The 20,681-nt window shown below is 36.6% G+C and overlaps 1 protein-coding gene across 1 annotated transcript in view; it reads left to right on the top strand.

Annotated features, from left to right (window-relative positions):
• The first annotated feature begins 1,792 nt into the window (after positions 1-1,792).
• The window catches only part of LOC101325870 (pregnancy zone protein-like), a 47,922-nt gene continuing 29,033 nt past the window's right edge, over positions 1,793-20,681 (top strand). Inside the window, exons 1-9 of the mRNA XM_073789298.1 lie at positions 1,793-2,033; positions 9,364-9,473; positions 10,481-10,707; positions 11,030-11,045; positions 11,457-11,699; positions 12,378-12,398; positions 12,859-13,027; positions 14,310-14,394; positions 16,513-16,636. Coding sequence (XP_073645399.1) covers positions 1,793-2,033; positions 9,364-9,473; positions 10,481-10,707; positions 11,030-11,045; positions 11,457-11,699; positions 12,378-12,398; positions 12,859-13,027; positions 14,310-14,394; positions 16,513-16,636 — 1,236 coding nt within the window. The remainder of the gene's footprint in view (positions 2,034-9,363; positions 9,474-10,480; positions 10,708-11,029; positions 11,046-11,456; positions 11,700-12,377; positions 12,399-12,858; positions 13,028-14,309; positions 14,395-16,512; positions 16,637-20,681) is intronic.

A 20,681-nucleotide genomic window follows, 5' to 3' on the forward strand; every position in this document is an offset into this window, starting at 1 on the left:
CCTCTCGAGAGTTGCTTGCCTCTGATTCTTGTAGTAAATTTGTCAGTTGGTTTGTCAACAGAAAATTAAGGAAATAAAACCTACTTTTGTTACTTCACATTTTTGACAAATAGACCTTTTTTCTGCTTCTGATATGATGAGTATGTCTAATAATAATAATAATAATAAATGTTAGATTGATTACTAAGGGAAAGATGTGAAATGAAATGCTTAAGAGGATCTTCTGAAATTTATTTTAAACACTTAAAACATGGCAACATTTTGTCATCTCAAAATCTTGAGTCCAAATAAATCCCCACAGGAATCTGTGAAAAGTCTGGAATTCTTGTGCACTCCTTGAGATCTGCCTTGGAAAGCTGGTGTGTGTAAGGGGTGGAAGGAGGGGAAGGGATGCTCTTCTTTCCTGTATCAAAGCTACCATCTCGCTTGTCCTTGCCTTGCCTCCTGACACGAAGAGCTTCAGTGGGCTTGCTGTTCTCAGAAGCCCCAGATCAGAAGTCAGGCAGCAGCTCTTCCTGGATTTTCCACACCCTAAGGAGGTGTACTCTCCATGATGTCATTTGTCCCCCGTTGAGTCAGCCCAGTAGTTGGGGAAGGAGCATAAGGCCATGTCTAACTTACTGTTCTCCCAACATCTCCTCTCTTCTCTAGCTTGGAGCTCTGTTATGTCACCTTGGGAACTGAGGGGTCCCTTTTAGATTTTCAAAATAGGGCAGCATTCCCCCAAAACAATAAACTTATTTTTTTGAGTGGTTCCTTAAAAATGTCTGCTTATTTTCTTTCTAGGAAATTTCAGATTAGCGTCTCTCAAGTTCACATTTTTATTATTTACTATTAATTATCACTATCCACTATCATTTTCTTGCAAAATCAGTCATGAAAACATAAACCTGTTTACTACTTAAACTGACCTTCAATTGACCTTTGACTCTCTGGTCATTCACTGGATATGGAATAAGCTAGCTGGACTCAAAATAGAGTTTTATCGTCTTACAAAATCTTTATTTTAATACTACCTCAAAAAATAATTATATAGAAATATTCTACTATCAGAAAGTGACAAGTGCTATGCTGACCACAGCGTCTAAACTTTCTATTTTGGGGCACTACTGATCTCCCTTGCTCTATTTATTTCCATAGCACTTGTCATTTTTGACATATTATATAATGCACTTGCTATTGTGTTTATTGCCTGGCTCCTCTCGCTGGAATATAAGGCAGAGATTTCGTCTTGTTGCTCACTGTTCCTTGGCAATGAGAACTATATCCAGTAATAGCAAGCACTCAGAAATTATCTGTTGAATAAATGAATGAAGAATCATGTTCCCATGAGACATGATACTTGCTTCTCATTGAGAAGTTGATAGATGAGCAAAGATTTATTGTAAGGAAGTTAGCAGTGTGAACACCTGGGAGAAGAGAAATAGAGGAGAAGGGAACAAAAGCACAAGTCGTTAAGATAGGAGAGTTCTCAAGCGCTGAAGGAGAGCGAGGCGTCAGTAGGACTGAAACAGACAAGAGGAGTCAGCAGGTTGGAGGGGTGGAGGATGGGGGAGTACCAGCGTTTGGGAGGGGTGTGCAGGCATGGAAAATGTCATTCTCCTGGACAAAACTTCCACGGATGACTCAGAGGAAGAAGACAGGGCTGGATGGAACATTATTTTGCCACTAGGTCAGTTTTTCATTATGCGTACTTGCGGCGAGCCGCTTCTGACCAGCAGAATGACGAGTCACCACACGCAAGATTCTTCTCGTATCACACTTTATTGGAGCACAGCTTAGTTGAAGAAAGATGGAAGGAAGACCCTACGCAGCAGAATATGGCAGGCTTTATACTGGCCAGAAGGTCCACACAACAGCCCTGGATTGGTGTGTGTCAGTACATGTGACAAAATATTGCTACGCCTACAATCCACGGGATGCACGCGTGGCGCCTTACGCGGCACTCCCGGGTAGTGCAAGCAAGATGCAACAATGTAACTTCGCCTTCCTCTGGACCAAGAATCCAGCTCCTTCCTGGCGGCGTCCCACACGTACTGAAGAAAATAATACTACAGTCTTGAATAAAGCGGGCTGGAGGAAGCACAGCTGGGCTGACAAGTCCACTGGCCTGATCTCTGAATCAGCATGCTAGTATTAACCGTGAGTCTTTCTAATAAGACAGAAAAAGAGCACATTCCTTATATTCTTTTTATCATTTGTCCTGCCTCTCAGAATTGGTGCAGGGAAATCCTTGAAGCATGGAAGTGTGTCATATAAGTCCCAGCATTTTCCAGTTGGTCTCTACCAGACCAAGTACTCACAAAAATACTTGGAAATATACACAGGGTTAATCAGCAAGTTATCATGGAGGGCTATCACAGCCAGGAGATTCCTTCTTCTTTTATTCATTAAATACATCTGTACGAATGTCCCATTTGTGTTGTGATTTTCAATTTCATTCTACTTATGCCAGTGATTCCAACTGTACCTCCCCCAATGTACACTAAGTGACAAGGACACCTCCATTCTCACCCACTCATGGTTGCTCAATGCTCTGTAAACATATTTTCCTTTGGAAGTAACAGTTTAGAAATATGTCCAAAGGTAATGATGTCTTTCATAGAGTTTTTTTTTAAATATTAGCTTCATTTTGAGATTTTAAAAAATCAATTTTTTATACAATTAAAATTGTATCAGAATTATCAGCAATTACAAAGTCAACTCTTTTCACTTTTACTTATTCTCCTCTCTTCCTAGTTTATGTCAAAATTTAATGCTGTTATTATAGTCAAAGCTTAGCTTTTGTTCCTTTTTATTCAGCAGTAAGTATTAAAGCTTTTGATGTTGTGATAAAGTCTTCCTACTTTGATAGATGTGTAAGATAGATTCTACCAAGGCAATATACAGCATGTGTCTTCATTTTTATTAAGCATTTCAGTTCATCTCAAGTTTTATGACTATTAATTTTTGCTTTAGTGAATGATTTGGTGTGTGCAATTTTACTCTTTGTGTGGGAATTTCTTGGCTCAGTCATTTACACTTGGTGCTCAAAACCATGAATCTTACACATCAGTTATGTACAACAAATGTCCCCTGCACAAAAAAAGAGTTTCTAAGATAAAAAACTGGAAAGCCAGTTTTACTAACAATAACGAACATTTATATAGCACTCACTCTATGACAGATACTTTCTAAGTACTTATAAGTGTGTTAACTAATGTAATCTAATCCTTGGAGAGCTACTCTTAAGTCAACTTTATATATGAGCTGAAGCACTGAGAGATTATGTAATTTGTCCAAGATGGTACAGTAAGTGACGAACCTGGGATCCATTCCCAGGAGTTTGACAATTGAGTCTATTCTCTTAACTGCTATGTCATCCTGCTTTTAGGTCAGTTAGAATATTCCCATATTGTATTTCAGATTGTTTCTTTTCCAGATGTTTTCCCTGATTATATGAACATTACTTTAGACAAGAAATGATACCAATTTGTTTTATTTGTTCTTTCACTCAACAAATATTTATTGAGTGCCTATTAAACCGATGCCTGGAATTTCATTACTATATTTTCATTCATGTGAGTTAAGTGGCTACCTACTATTAAAAGTTGGAATACTGTAACATTGATCTTTGACATTTGGCTAGAATCTGCCGTTAAGGTTCAGTTTCGGCCTCAACCTATTTCAACATCATTTTGGAATCCCTAAAACTGTGCATGATCAATAATCTTATGATCTTTGTAGATAATAATTATATAAGATCACTATTATAATGTTGATAATTCAATCAAGACATGACTTGTGTATTTATTTTAATATATGAATATTTACTTATAATATGTATTTTAGATATATCTTGGAGTGAAAAACTTGCTTGTCTTTTACAAAAAGACATTCAAAATATTGATATTTGCACAAAGTCTCTTAAATCAAGGAATCATAAGCCCATTGTAGGTCTCATACATCCATCTGTCTTAAACATATTTCTGGTATTAAAAAAAGCATGACATTAAAAATGGGTACTTTCGGCTCATTTTGGAATTTTCTGTACTCATTCATATTGTGGTGGTGGATGGCAGAAATAATAAAAATTTTCATTTTAAGCCTCACCTCTTCCTTCCTCAACTCTTGTCAATGTTTGTATTGCCCCTGAGAGTTGCATAATAATAAAATAGAGAGCATGGAAAGAAACATTGAATCCAGGTAACAAATACCCAGTAAAATTCTTTACCTTATCTTAGAACTCAGAAATGGGATAATTATCATAAGAATATATATTTGTGAGTTTATTACAATTAAAAATGAAATAATATTTTTCCTATCGGTCATAAAACTAATTTTACTGATTATCTGGACAATGACACCTGGCTTTGCAAATCAGATTATTGGTAGATGCTTTCTAGAAATTTAATCAGCTACATGTGCAAGTCATAGTTTTGACAATAATAAAAAACACGTTATGAGGTTTTCTATTGACAAAAGTATATTGAAATGAATAATATTTCAATCTCCCCAAAGTTCTTGAGTATATCAATTAGTAACAATTAGTAACCATTTATAAGCGCTGGTAAGCCTTTTTTGCATTCTTTCGAGACACTGAGAATGAGAATGACTCTAGTGACTGAATTCCAAACCCTTTTGCAATTGACCTAGCTTCCAGTGCTTTGCTTTCAATAGAATTAAGGAGATCATATTTGATTTATCAGCTGATAGGTAATTAAAATTCTTCTTTAATGATGATTACAGTGTGACCTTTGGCTTATAAATTAGACACCTAAATATTTAAATGATAATGTTATAACGGAACTTCTCACATTTCTCTCTTTATGTGAACAAGATTTCTTGGTGCTTACATCTATAGGATAGGACGTAGATAGGAATATTCTAGAATAAAATAGAGTAGAATAGAAAACATGGCAAAAAAATAGATAGTTGAAACTTGTGTCAATCTAGCAGCAATTAATATTCATCCAAAGACACATGGTCTGATTGGGGGAGCCAGAAGGATGGAATATACATTTAATTTCATTAAGAAATGATTGTCAAATAAGATTTTTTCTTGTGTTTAACATACATTGAGATAATAGTATATATATATATATATATATATATATATATACAGTTTTGATAAAGAATATATTGACAGGGACTTCCCTGGTGGCACAGAGGCTAATAATATGCCTGCCAATGCAGGGGACACAGGTTCAAGACCTGGTCTGGGAAGATCCCACATGCTGCGGAGCAACTAACCTGTGTGCTACAACTACTGAGCCTATGCTCTAGAGCTGGTGAGCCACAACTACTGAGCCCACGTGCCACAACTGCTGAGCCCACGTGCCTAGAGCCAGGACTCCACAGCAAGAGAAGCCACCGCAATGAGAAGCCCGCATGCCACAACAAAGAGTAGCCCCCGCTCACCACAAGTAGAGAAAGCCCACACGCAGCAATGAAGACCCAATGCAGTCAAAAATAAATAAATAAATAAAATAAATTTATTTAAAATAAAGAATATATTAACAATACTTGTAATGATAACTTGATCCAGTAAAGTTTATTACTACTCAGAACTGTACAGGTACAAGAACCTCTTTTATAGTTTCGATTATCTTTAGTTTCAGTAATGTATGATAGAGTGACCTTTAAAGTATATTGAAGCATAAAATACCAGGATAAAATTATCTGGGGAATTAGAATGGAAATCCAAGATCGAGGAAAAACAAGAATGATGTAAGATTTCCAAATTGTAAAAGAAGACTTCATGTATGTTTTAAATAGATGATGGTAAGCAATAAATGACTGCAGTATTTACATTTCATTGGATACATTTTAAAAATCGTATTACAGTTTATTTTTTAAATGTCAGTATTTATAATACACTTTTTGTTATCTTACTGGTGAAGAGAAGTTTTAGAAATCAAGTATGTGTGAAGGGTTACATGCTTAATAAAATTCTTTTAGGGAATACAAGGAAAAAAGAGTTGAAGACCACAGGAATATGTAAGCCTTAGCTGAGAATTCTGAGAACATATTGTTTATGTTCTACAATAAATATTTTAAATGTATCTACTAATATTTTCAATTAAAAATCACAACAATAAAGTTTTGATAATACTTCAGATTTATTCTTCTATTCCAGAAGTTTAAACTACAATGGTGATTTTGCTTCATCCAAATGTGGATTTTTATACTTAGTCATTAGGCATTTGGCCAAAATATAGGCTTGGTATATATCCAAAAAGTATAATTATGCCTGTGAAAAGTAACATAGAGACTTCTTAAAAGTCATTTATTATTTATTGTAAATTAATTTATTCCATATTAAGCTGGCAGAGAATGAAGATATTTATGGCAGTGTGGGAGTGCAGGATGGAAGTGGAGAGAGCATAAAGTTTCTAACGAGAGAGGAAACCAAATTGAAGCAGAAGAGTTTTATATTCATTCAGCAAGCATTTACCAACTACCAAGGGCTCGCACAATGTATTATTACATTTTACTCTGACCTGGCATTATATCACTCATAGTCTATCATCATGATTGGGGGGCTTCCCTGGTGGTCCAGTGGTAAAGAATCTGCCTTAGATTGCAGGCGACATGGGTTCGATGCCTAGTCAGGGAATTAAGATCCCACGGGGCAACTAAGCCTGCATGCCGCAACTACTGAGCTCTTGTGCCTCAACTAGAGCCTGTGTGCTGCAAACTACAGAGCCCACGCGCCCTGAAGCCCGCGCGCCACAACTAGAGAAGAGAAAACCTGCACACCACAGCTAGAGAGAAGCCCGCTCACCACAACAAAGAGCCCACATGCCTCAACGAAGATCCTGCGTGCTGCAGTTAAGACCCAACGCGGCCATAAAAAATAAATAATAAATAAATAAATATTATCATGATTGGCATTTTATTTATTTTTTAATTAATTTTTATTGGAGTATAGTTGATTTACAATGTTGTGTTAGTTTCATGTGCACAGCAAAGTGATTCAGTCATACATATACATATATCCACTCTTTTTTAGATTCTGTTCCCATATAGGTCATTATGGAGCACTGAGTAGAGTTCCCTGTGCTATATGGCAGGTTCTTATTAGTTATCTATTTTATATATAGTAGTGTGTGTATGTCAGTCCCAGTCTCCCAAATTATCCCTCCCCCACCCCTTAACCTTAAGTTTGTTTTCTACAGCTGTGACTCTATTTCTGTTTTGTAAGTTCGTTTGTACCATTTTTTTAGATTCCACATATAAGTGATATCGTATGATATTTGTCTTTCTCTGACTTACTTCACTCAGTATGACAATCTCTAGGTCTATCCATGTTGCTGCAAATGGCACGATTTATTTTTTTATGGCTAATACTCCATTGTATATATGTACCACATCTTCTTTATCCATTCCTCTGTTGATGGACATTTAGGTTGCTTCCATGTCCTGGCTATTGTAAATAGTGTAAATAGTGAATTTTAATATCTTACAAATCTGTAGTTTTATAGTTCACTAAGGACTGTCATGTACGGTATCTTCATTTCTCACTCTTTCAGATCATATACAAAAATGTATGTCAAGAACCAAATATACCTCATCCAGGGGAGTGCTTGTTTCTCCTCATATTGCATTTTATAGTTTAAACCAACATTTTATCAATAGTGATTCTAACATCCCATCTCCTTAGAAAAGCAAATAGGATGATGATCACTATTGATAAAATGTTTATATTTCTCACAGTAAAATAAATAAGAATGTTCATCACATAAAGATTATTTCCTTAGAGGATAAAATAAATTTATTGACTTTATATTCTGATGTTAAATGAACTAAGAAACTATAAAAATGCATTACATGGGTTCATTTTCTTTATAAACAAACAAATATAAGGATAGTTGTAAAAAGCAAAAGCTAAGCTTTTAAACAAAGGAGAGATTATCTTCATACTTTGTTTAAAATCTGTGATAAATTTTATTTCTTTGTTTCATTAAATAACTGTATTGGATGAAGCTTGGGAGAATATGTGATGCTCCCTGGTCTACCAAGAAGAGATTTGGGATATGTATTTACATAAATAGCTCTTGTTAAAAAAGAAAAAGATCAAGAGTATTGATTGATTTCATCAAATCATGTCATTTACTTTGTTTTTTCTTAAAGATATTTAACGTGTTGATTAATAACCAGAGCTAATGTAGCCTCAACGTACTATTTTTCAGGCATTTAGAAAATTTGAGCAAGTGGATGAACGTGATCTGCAATTGATTTTTTTATACTGGAAGTAGTTAATATGTTACAAAAATAAATGGTTAGCCATTTACTTTTACTGCCCATTAGGCAAAATAAAAACCGGTGATTCTGGAACAAGAACAGAGTTCAAGGAATCAAGGACTCAAGAGCCCCATTCTTTCCTATTCTTCTCTACACCATGAGGGGATGTCAGCTGCCTAATCCAGTCTTGATTCTGCTTTCCTTGCTCCTTCCCAGAGATGCTTCAGCTACCTCCAAACCGTAAGCAACATTTCCAGAAAAGTCTGTTGCCCTCCTCTTCCCATTGTGTTATCAGCTTCTTGATGTCTGTCTTTTTATTTATTTCCTGATTCCTTCTGAAATTATCTGTTGTTGAAAAAGCTCAGAAGTGTTGATAAATTGTTAGTGCACAGGTGGTAAAAGGCATACTCCAGTTCTAGAAAACTCAGCGATATAGGGTAGTAACATTTGTGAAACATTTACCAAATAAGATGATAGAATTCTGCAACATTCATCAAATAAGAATATAGAATTCCTACCAAAAAAAGATAAATTCTTTTTTGACTGGTGCAAAAGGCTGCAGTGTCTTGGCCATTGTAAAGTGACTCAGTGTCTGTATCTTCCCCAAGCAGGTATTCCCAAGATGGATGCATGACTTACAGACAAGCCAGGGTTTGTGTGTCATTTCACTCAATCCTTCAGCAAAACTTTAAGGGCTGGCATTAGATTTGAGAATATACAGATTAACAAAATGTGGCCCCTGCCCTTAGTACCTCATAGTATAAAAGAGAGAGAGAGAGAGAGATGGTGCACAGCGAATGAAATAAAATGCAAAAACAGAACCAGGCATTGTAGGATTCTGTGAGAATACTCAGAGATAACCTAACTCTTCATGGGAACTGATACAAGGGAAGAGGCATCACCAAAGTCCACATAAGAAAGTTGCTTTTGAGATGAGTCTTATGAAGCCAATAGAAGTTTTCCAGCTAGACCAGGACACTTCAGAAAGAGAGAGAGTCATGGGCCAGCAGAACATCACAAAGTGCAGCACATTTAGGTGATTGTAAACGATGGGCAAACCGCAACAGGAGAATATTTTCTTCTGCATGTATATGGTAATATGTCTGATGATTAGCCTAGTTTTTCTTCCATCTCTAGAGAGTGGAAGAAAGAAAAGAGCTAAGGTTGCTTCTGAAACAGTAGTGAAAAACGATTCAGCTCCTCTCCACGTATTATCGTTATCCCTCAATGTTTCCTGGAACAAAGAGGTTTGTGATATCATCCATTGAAAGCCAAGACCACATGTGGATAGGTTTTCTTACTGGTTTCAATGATCATTAACTGATTAATAATATTGTTTGTTACTAAAAAAAATTTAAAGTTTTTTTGGGGTTTATTTACATATAACTGAGAATTAAACTTGTAAGAGATTTAAAGTGTACACACATATATATTGTGAAAGGATTCTCCCCATTGAGTTTAATTAATCTATCACATAGATTAATCTAACGAATAACACATCTATCTCTCAAATATTTATTTGGGGGGGTGAGAACACTTAAGTTCTGTTCTCATAGCAAATTTCAATTATATAATTTCAATTATACAATGTTATCAACTATAGTCACCATGTTATATAGTACATCCTCAGACAGAACTTATTCAACTTATAAATGAAAGTTTGTGTCCTTTTACTAACCTATCCCTATTTTCCTCCATCTCCCATTCCCTGGTAACCATTTTTCTACTCTATGTCTCTGAGTTTGACTTTTTTTTAAAGACTCCGCATGCTGTAAGAGATACCATCAGTATTTGTCTTTCTCTATCTGGTTCATTTCACTTAGCATAATGCCCTCAAGGCCCATTCATGTTGTCATGAACAGCAGGGTTTCTGAATAATATTTGTGTGTGTGCGTGTGTGCGTGCGCATGCGTGTGTATGATCACATTTACTTGATTCATTGAAAATTTCTAAATTTGAAAATTATTTCTATACAAAATATATAACAACTCATGGAGTGCTTATCCATAACTTATGAATAGGTTTACTAGTATCGAGAGTGAATATTTCCACAGTATAGGAGAAGCATACTGATGTTTAACTTGGCAGGGGCTTTCTGAGTTTCTAAGGCCTTCTGGATTGGTCTTTGAAGAATATACTCCTCTCCACTCCTGTTGAAATCTGGCTCTGCTGTCTGATTGGTGACGATAGCAAAGATCATCTAGAAAACAACCACAGTAATGATGTCTTTTTAACTCTTCCATGGTTGACCCAGACCCCTCTTCTCCGCAGGCAGTACCTGGTCCTGGTCCCATCACAGCTGTATGCTGGGGTTACCGAGAAGGCCTGTGTCGTGCTTAATCACCTGAATGAGACAGTGGAACTGACAGTAACTCTGGAGTATGAGATGCAGAGCAGGAATCTCCTCACAGACCTGGGGGCGAAGCACTCCTTCTACTGCAGCTCCTTCATGGTCAGTATCCCTCCTTGGGAAAAGGGAGAGCATTAAAGAGAGAGCATGTTAGTTGATGCCTTGCATTCTGACCCCCAACAATAAAAAAGCAAAAGGAAGAAAAAAATGAGGAGTACAGAGCAAATTTCAAATTAGAGTCTAAAAATAAAAGTTCTACTGAATAAACTTACATAATATTTACAAACAGAACTGGTGCAACATACAAAAGATAATAATGGTTACAGGAAGGACTTCTATAACCGTTATTATCTTTGCTCTTAAAGTAAACTTCTAAGGAAAATAATGTTCATGCCATTACAGATATAAACACATAGATTCATAAAGTTAAGTGACTTCTCTATGATCTCGCAGATGGTTGATGGTTAATGTATTGTCCTTGTAACCTTTAATTAACTTAAAGTATTAAATAGTTAATCATACCAGCTTACTGCCAACAATAATATGTAATGCTATTTTGACCGTTGAAAAATAAAATTTAATAATTATTTTAATACTACCATATTGCTGTGAAAATGTGAGCTTGTTATTGCCTTCACTGTCATAACTGGTTGAAGAATTAGTTCATTTTATTGCAATGACATTTTTCCTTTAGTCAAATCAACAATTCGTTGCTGTCATGTTACACGATCATAATAATCTATAAAAAGAGGGGACATCACCTTTGACCCTATCCCTTACTAATTTTCACGGGACTAACCAGAGAAATGAGAAAATCACAAAGGCTGAGACATTCAGAAGTGGATCTGGGCAGATTCTTCAGCTCATTTCGTTTTTACAGATTCCGGAGTCATCATCTTCCTCAGCGTTCATCACTGTGCAGGTGAAAGGGCCGACCGAGCACTTCATAAAGAGGAAGTGGATTCACATAACAAAAGCAGAAAGCCTTGTCTTTGTTCAGACAGACAAACCCATCTACAAACCAGGACAAACAGGTATAAAGAACCAAATGAGCAAAAGCAATTTGAAGGGTTGGAAGTGTGGTTCTCTATTAACTTATGGAAATCCTTGCACGTTGTTATCTGTCTTACCACCCTGAGTTCCCACTGGAGGGTTTCATGAGAAAAATCTCTGTGTTTCAGTGAGATTCCGCATTGTCTCTGTGGATGTCAATTTTCACCCTTTGAATGAAATGGTGAGTGTCACAACAGTGGGTAAGATTGGCAGAAACAGGCAAAATTGTAAAACCTATTCTTTCGGAGAACCGAGACCAATATGAGATTCTTAAATCTATCACAGAAAGATCTCAAAAGTGTATCGCTGCTGGAGAATAAGGGAGATCAGTTCATCAACTACATTTTTTAAACAAATTAAATATTCAGTTAAAATTATGCCCTTAAAGACTCAATTATTTTCATTGAACTGAAGAAAATAAGTGCATTTCACGTCTCTCCTAGAGAAATGGAGAATTTCTCAGAGATAAACGTCGTCTGCAAAATAAACTATTATTAGGACCTTTTTACCTAAATGTAGGTTTCTCAATTGTACATTATTTCATTAAAGGGAAGTCATGGCTTCTTAAGAGGCGTGTGTCCCAAACTAAACACATAAAGTATTGTGAATGAAATGGAGCCACATCTCCTCATTTGGACAAGAAATGAACAGGCTTACTTCCTCTGGTCCCGACACTGTATTAATGCTAATGTCATGGTGTTCTCTTTCTAAACTCTATCTCACACTCATACTCTTCCTTTCTTTTCAGTTCCCAGTGGTTTATATTGAGGTAGGTAACGTATTGTGTATCTCGGTTGGGATGAGGACTCACTGCCAGTTGTGTTAACTTGCCTCGCTCCACCTCCACCTTCCCCACCGGCAGTTCACCAAAACTAAATAAAACACTTGTTTTCCCTCTCTCTTAAATCCTGGGGAGAGTAGATAAGATGTAAATGAAGGAACAAAATTCCCTGAGATGATGCAAGTTAGTGGCTCTTCCAATATTTCTAAACAAGATGGGTATGCATAATCTCAAAAAGAGGTGCTATCAGCTGTCATATCGCATAGCTGGGAAAGATGTCCTTTGCTCAGTCTAGAATTCCTAGAAACCTTTGGTAATACCTCTGGTGCCAATTTACCAATCAGCTAACTGTCCACCTCCCAATGTCACTCTCCCTGAAAAGCTGTTCCTCTACTCAAAATTATATATTTCAGTTGCTTCTATGAACTTGTGATGTTTTTACCTATAGAATCCCAAGAAGAACCGGATTTTCCAATGGCACAGTGTCAATTTGCACTGGGGACTCAAGCAGCTCTCTTTCCCACTCTCTGTGGAGCCCACGCTGGGTCCCTACAAGGTCATACTGCAGAAGGAGTCAGGGAAAAAAATAGAGCACTCTTTCGAGGTGAATGAATATGGTAAGAATTCTGCATGTGTCCAAGATATTTATGACATTAGAGAATGAAAGATTGGATCATTTTTACATGTAGGTGACAAGCAAAAATCTAGCATGTAATAGTTGAAAATCAGCAAGGCTTTTTATTTATTTAAATATTTGCTAAGCACGTTTCATGCACTATCTCATTTAATCCTTAAAGTAGCCCTCTGAAGCAGATCCTATACCTTCTCCAGTTTACAAACGAACATATTAATACTAGAAAAGTTACTAATTTACCAAAATCACAGAGCCAACAAGAAGCAAGAGAAATTTTAATAGTTCCATCTGACCCTATTCAAACATCAATTGTTAACCAATACATTATGTTATCTACATGCATCTCTTGATCTATATCTTATAACAGGAGGTATTTCCTGGGATTACAACCTGGCTTTGTGTGACCTACATGTAATCTACTCTAATAATAGTAATCAGACCTTGAAACCATCTTATTAGCTATCAGTTATGCGGATTTTCTAACTTAAGTTAAATACATCATGCCATGGATAAGGAGACCTATCACAAAAACAGGATTCTCAAAACTCACCAGAACTGCCATGAGAATTATAGAACAGGGATTCATTATAGAAATAACAAGCCTTATACACAACTGTGAGAGAGGCTGGAAAAGTCAGAGTCCAACAGGAGGAGATAGTAGATCAGAGGAAATTACTAACCAGTCCTCCTGAAGCATTGGTGGGGATGGACAGATCAGAACTCACAAGGGCACCTTCAGATGCCAGAGTGGAACACGAAGGGAAACTGACAGGAGAATCAATGGAAGACTGTTACCTCTCCCTACCTACCACTCCAGTATTTCTATAACCAGGTGCTGATGGTGGGCCTAGGGTCTCTGTGAGTCAGCAGGGTTTAGAAGTTGGGAGGAAGAGAGCTGGACACAGAGAGGGAAAAAATAAGGACAAACTGGAAACTGCTGGCCCCTCTGTACCTGTAACTGCGTCTAACCATGGGGATCTTCAGAGATTAATGATGCTACTTTCCTCCCACCTTTGAAATCTTGGACAAATTCAGAGAAGGAGATTCTAGGAACCATAATACCAGCTTAACCAAGTTAACATGGTACCAACTGCCCATGGTTATGACGGCATCTCCTTTGCCAATAGTGGCCCTGCTGCCCCTTATTGTAATTGAAATCACTTTATGTGACCCTTTGTTACAAGGTTCTGTAGCAGAATCATTACTAATGCTTACAGGACCTCCTGCCCACTCTCACCATTTTTTTTCTCTTTTGTTGATAACAGTTTTGCCCAAATTTGAAGTCCAAGTGAAAATGCCTAAGACTATTGGTTTTCTAGATGATGAATTTGTGGTATCCGTCTGCAGTCTGTGAGTTACATTTTTTTCACCTCATTTCTTTTTCCCTACTTTATTTGTATTGCCCATAATGATCACTGGACTTTGAAGTATTTTAATTAGCGAAGGAATGACTCTCTCCCCAACTTGTCTGAACTCAGACTAGGGAGCAGGGGTGGTGGCATACAACACTTCTACTGCTAATAATAAAAATTATTAACTGAGCATTTAAAATGTGCCAGGCAATGTTTTAAGTGCCTTGCACTTATTTACATTTTTTTCTTACACTAACCCTATGAGAAGGGGATAATTATCCTCATTTTACAAATGAGGAAACTGCAACACTTAAAGGATAAAATAACTTGTTCAAGTTCCTACAGACAGTAAATTCCAGAAGACTGGAATTTAAATCCAACAGTCCACTCCAGACCCTGAACTCTTCACCACTATTCTATATTGCCTCTGAAAGTAAAAAAAAAAAAATTCTAGCTTCATGAAGCATTTCTATATTTCTATATCCCAGACACTGGTTTAAATTGAACCTGGGTCATCCAACTCTGGAGCCCATGCTCATAGATTCCATGTTATTCCATGTCCTATTATCTCCATTTTTTTATAGTTCCCAATTTCTTAAACTATGGAAAGCTAGAAAGAAGCTCAGTAGACCCTCTATCTTAAAGGATGGATATATAAGGTAGAATTAAAACTACATGTCATTTATTTCTTCCCTGATTACCTTTTAGTGCAGTAGAGTACCCCCTACATGCACCAAGGAGGTTGATTGTACTTCTTGCTTCTAAAAACAGCATGTAAAACATGTTTTCATTCTTCTCACCAGCTCTGATGCTATAAATTTTTCCATCAAAGGGAAAGGCTTTTGATTCAGATTTAAAGATAAGATTCAACAAAGTGATTAAATTTAGTAAATAATTTATTACTTTATCAGCACTTTTTTTTGGAGGGGGAAACTATAAAAAGAGGAAGCTCGGGGCTTCACAGTTTGGGCAATAAGTCTCTAATCTAAGTCTGCATCAGAATCTATGGACGTTCTTAGTTAAAATGTAGATTCCTCAGCTCCACCTCTAGAGATTCCAGTCATAAATCTGAGGAAGGATTTGGGACTCTGACTATCACTGCATATCTCAGGGAATTTCAATGTGGGTGGTCCATGAAGCATACTTTAAGAAACAATAGACTAAGTTCAGCTTCACATCATGTCTTAGTCTGTTCAGGCTGCCATAACAAAATACCACAGACTGGGGAGCTTATTAACAACAGAAATTTATTGTTCACAGTTCTAGAGGCAGGTAAATCCAAGATCAAGATGCCAACATGGTCAAGTTCTGGTGAAGGTCCTCTTTCTGGTTCATAACTGGTGTCTTCTCCTTGTGTCCTTACATGGAGGAAGGGACAAGAGATCTCTCTGGAGCCTCTTTTATAAAGGCACTAACACATGCATGAGAACTTCACCCTCCTCCCAAAGGCCTCACCTCCTAATACTATCAATCTTTGGGGGTTTAGAATTTCAACAAGTGAATTTTGGGGAGACATAAATATTCAGACCATACCACATCACATCTCTCCATCATATTTGGCAGAATCCGACTGTCATCATGATACTGTTCACTTATAATGTTTTTGTTCTATAGCTAGTGCTTTCCCATTTAATTCCTCATTTATCCTCTTAAAATATACATGAGTTAGGGAGGACTTAGAAATACACTGTGCATGCTTCCCTAATTTTTTTCCTAAAACAACTTAGGAGGTATTGGCAAAGGTAGAAGCATAACCTAGATAATCTGACAGCAGAGAAAGAAGGAAATAAGGCAGTTTTTTCTCAGATCTTCCTTCCCTCTCAGCTGAAGTAAAACTTCAGCTGAGAGGGAAGGAAGATCTGAGAAAAAACTGCATTGTTACTTTTCCATTTGGAGGAGTTTCAAAAAGTATTTCAGTATTCAGTAAGTATTTTCTCTTAGAGTTGTAGATAATTAAGACACAGTTTCAGAATAAGTGCTTCTAAAGTACAAATGCTTTGGAAGGAAATACAATTGCTGTCAATGAGTAAGATGGGTATATGAATGGATCAAATCCTGTGAAAACATCTGAGTTATTTATGTTACGTATTTTTTGTATGACTCTTTACTGTTATAGATACACATATGGAAAGCCTGTCCGTGGTCTGGTGACAATTAACGTGTGCAGAAGATATTCACGATACAGTTCTACCTGCCATGGAAAACATTCACAAAGTATCTGTGAAGAATTTAGTCAACAGGTATATGGAAATCACTCTCCCCAGGACAGTAACACCAGATCTTGTTTTCTTGTGGCTGATAATAGAATAGAGAATACACTACAATACAATACAATATGAGAGTAGTGTTTGAAATAGTCACCTGGGAGAAGTGTGGAGTAAGGGACACATTTTAAGATTGCCTGGCAATGATCGGAACCAACTTGAGGGTGGGGCTCATGGATTTATACTGGTATTTATTTGGCCAGTTTTGTAATTTCCTTCTGACTGCAATTGACATGCCAGGTATATGGGCATAAAAGGATGTGGAAGTCTCCAAAGTTGGCTTTTATCAAATATAATAGAAGAAGAATGTGACAGATACTAAGAATTGGGCTAGTGGGAGAATCAAATGACACCCTATGGAATCTACCCTGCATAGCGGAGACTGAAACCAGCCTCAGGTTGAGGAGAGGGGGACTGAGAGGCATGATGAACTGGAGGCCTCGAGTACATCAGAGAAAAAGTGGAGCAAGAATAACTAAGGGAAACAGCAGTAGGACACGTATTAACAAATGAAATGTATGAATACTGATTTCAGGGGAAGAGTATATAAAAGTCCAGGGTGTGGCAACGTGAGCGGACACTATAAGGGTGTGGAAAAGCAAGTTATCAAAGTTGTAGAGACCAAATAAATGAAAGGCTAGGGTGGTGAATATGATGATGAAGTTCAAGATAAACATCGAGAGCTTCCCTGGTGGCACAGTGGTTGAGAGTCCGCCTGCCGATGCAGGGGACATGGGTTCGTGCCCCGGTCCGGGAGGATCCCACATGCCGCTGAGCGGCTGGGCCCGTGAGCCATGGCCGCTGAGCCTGCGCGTCCAGAGCCTGTGCTCCGCAACGGGAGAGGCCACAACAGGGAGAGGCCCGCGTACCGCCAAAAAAAAAAAAAAAAAAAAAGATAAACATCGATAAGCAAGATAAACATGAGAGAAATCTAGCTGCCAAAATCCTTATTATTATCAGGGAGACTAGGATTAATTTCTATTTTCAAATGAGTCATGATATCTGCATATAAGTACATTAAATAAGATTAAATTTAATTATGCAATAAATATTTTCATGTAAATAAGTACAAAAATGAAAACAAATCTTTATTATAATAGGAAACCCGACGTTTAGTTTAGAGATCTAATTGCTATAATGATTCATCTAGTCAATGAATATATGTTTTTTTTTTAATGACCTAGATATCACAGTTAAGAAAATACAGTCCCTAGTTGATATTTAGGTGGAGGTCATTACAGAGGCTCCTTAGAACATGTTATGTCTGAGCTGAGTTTAGGAGAGCAGTAACTGTTGGCCAAGCTGGGAATGGAAGAAAGAATGTTATTTGAGGAACAACATACACACACACACAAAGAGATAGAATTACAAAATACCATGGCACATTGGGGAAACTCTAGGAAGTTTAATATGACAGAAATTGGATAGGCTTTTGGAAGAGAGGGGAGAAGGCAAAGGTTGGCAATGATTAACTCAATGATTAATGAAGAAATTTTGTATCATTTGGAGGCTTGGGAAAAGATAAGCACCCAAAAGATGGTCAGAACATTTGTAAAATTTCCTTCTGTGGCCAACACAAAATGTTCATAGGTTGGTAACTGACTTTTTAAATCACAAATCAGAGGACCCAGGAATTCTCTTCCTTTCTCTTCAGGCAGACGAGGAAGGCTGTTTCACACAACTAGTAAAAAGTAAAATATTTCATCTGAGACAAAAAGGATATGACATGAAATTACTAGTGGAAGCCAAGGTCAGAGAGGAGGGAACAGGTTTGTATTATTTTTAAATAGTTATTAATTTATTAAACATTTATCAAACTTCCATTCCATGTAAAATGCTTTATAGTTTCTGGGGACTATGACAATGACATGGTCTCTGCCTTCAAGGAATTAGGAATCTAAAGAGAAATTATATATATGGCTATGTATATATGTATGCATGTATTATATATAACCGTAATAAAATTTCCACAGGAAATGTAAAAAATAAGGGCCAAATGAGCATGGAGAGAGTTAATTCTAATATAGAGCTGAAGAAGGCTTTGAAAAGTAACATTTGAGCAGATTTGAATAGAATGGATAGTATTTTGAAAGATAGTGATGGACCAGGAAAGCGTAATAGGCATAAAACAAATGCGTTCAGTCCCAGGAGAACCTTAAAAAAGTAGGCTGGTGCTAAGGTGTTTAGAAAAGTAAATCATGTACTAAAGAGATCAGACTTTATTATGAAAAACATTGGATATCTTCAGATATATTTAAGGAGAATGACCTAAATAAATTGATTTTTTTTAAAAAGTTAATTCCAGTAGGCATGAGAAGGACAGGCTAGATGAAAAATGTGTTACAATGTGATACATCAGAATACTATTCAAAGGTGACCCCAAAGACTACAACTTGGGGGCCAGGGAAATGGAAATGTCATTAACCAAGATAAGGAAAAGATGAGAAAGAGCTATGGTGATGAGAATGTGTCAAAGGTAATTCATCACAGATTGGAATATCAAAATGGAAGTTGATTCATTCCATTCATGTCAAAATGAAATTCATTTTGACAATTTCAAAAGGAAGCCAGAACAAAATCAGAACGAGAAATGTAAATCTGAAACCATTCTCATTGTGTCCAGATCCTCCTAAGAGTAAATGCAAGTGTTCTGAAAGTGAGCTCACTTGGCATTGCTAAATTGAGGCTAGAGGCAGAAAACGAGGGCCCCAAGACCAGAAACAACTGCAGTTAGGAAATAGTATCAGATAAGTCAGCAAAATAAAACTAGAAGTCACAAGGTTAGGGGAAATAAGGACAATTTCTTAGATGCCACTGGTAGGGTTTCAGTGATACTTATGTATGAAGTAATTCTGAGAGTTCATTTTAATGAGGTCTGAGATGAGAAGACCATATTGGGGGAAAATAAAGGATCTTTTAGACTTGATAGAGCGGTGCTTTAGATGATGGAGTTAAAATACAGATCACACTTCACTGAATGGAAGAGCACCGGCTATTGGCTATACTTTTCACCACGTGGTAAAAAGAATGTTTTTGCTGGGGAAGTAGTTTGTGATAGAAATTTAAGAATATTTTTAGGCCAATGTGAAGAATCAAGATGTATGCAGAAAGTTGTTGGGGGAAGACGTGCATGTGAAATAGACACAAAGATACAGCAAGATCCCAGAGGAGATGAGGTGAAAAACTTCTCAAGAACATGTGCGGAACAAGCGGAATATTTGTGAAAACAGAGAATTGAGGAAGTATGGATAACAATGATTTTCTAAGCATGAGAAGTTCTGGAAAGACTAAGAAAAGAGTATATGGATGGTATTTTGTTATAATGGAGTGAAAATGGGATGGAAGTATGAGGTGAGCTGAATATATGGAACAGTTCAGCTTCACTGAATTATTTTTCAGGGTTGGAATTAACTGGACATGGATCATGTAAAATCACGAACACCTTAAGCAAACTGAAATTTACTAAAGTGGATTCACATTACAGACGTGGGCTCCCTTTCTTTGGGCAGGTAAAGTAATCTTTTCAATATAATCATAATTGGGGGGATGTGGCTTTTAAGAAAACAAATTTTTATATCACAAAATCAAATTTTATTATAAAAATGAATATTTATTTAGAGTAAGAAAAGAATATAACAAATTTGAAAGGCAAATATTGTCACAGAATCCCCCCAAAAAAGCATATTCTTACTAATTAACTTCCTAACACACCTTTATAATACACTTTTCCTGTATAGTTTGGCTGCATACTCTTTGATTGCCTCTTTATAAACTGATTTTATAATATAATTTTCTATAGAAAGAATAAGATATTTTCATTTAGTGTTTTTATTATTGTTAGTTTTTTAATTTTTTTAGTTTCAAGGCTCAATATTCATAATAATATTGCTAAATTATAAGACTGATATCCAATTTAGTAAACTATCAAGGAAATGTAAGATTTCTAGGCATTTTACATTTTATTTTGTAGTAACTAATCTTTGAATTGACCGTTTACAGGCAATTTCCTCATTTTATTGAT

This window comes from Tursiops truncatus, chromosome 11 (assembly GCF_011762595.2).
Source record: "Tursiops truncatus isolate mTurTru1 chromosome 11, mTurTru1.mat.Y, whole genome shotgun sequence".
NCBI classification, from domain to species: domain Eukaryota; kingdom Metazoa; phylum Chordata; class Mammalia; order Artiodactyla; family Delphinidae; genus Tursiops; species Tursiops truncatus.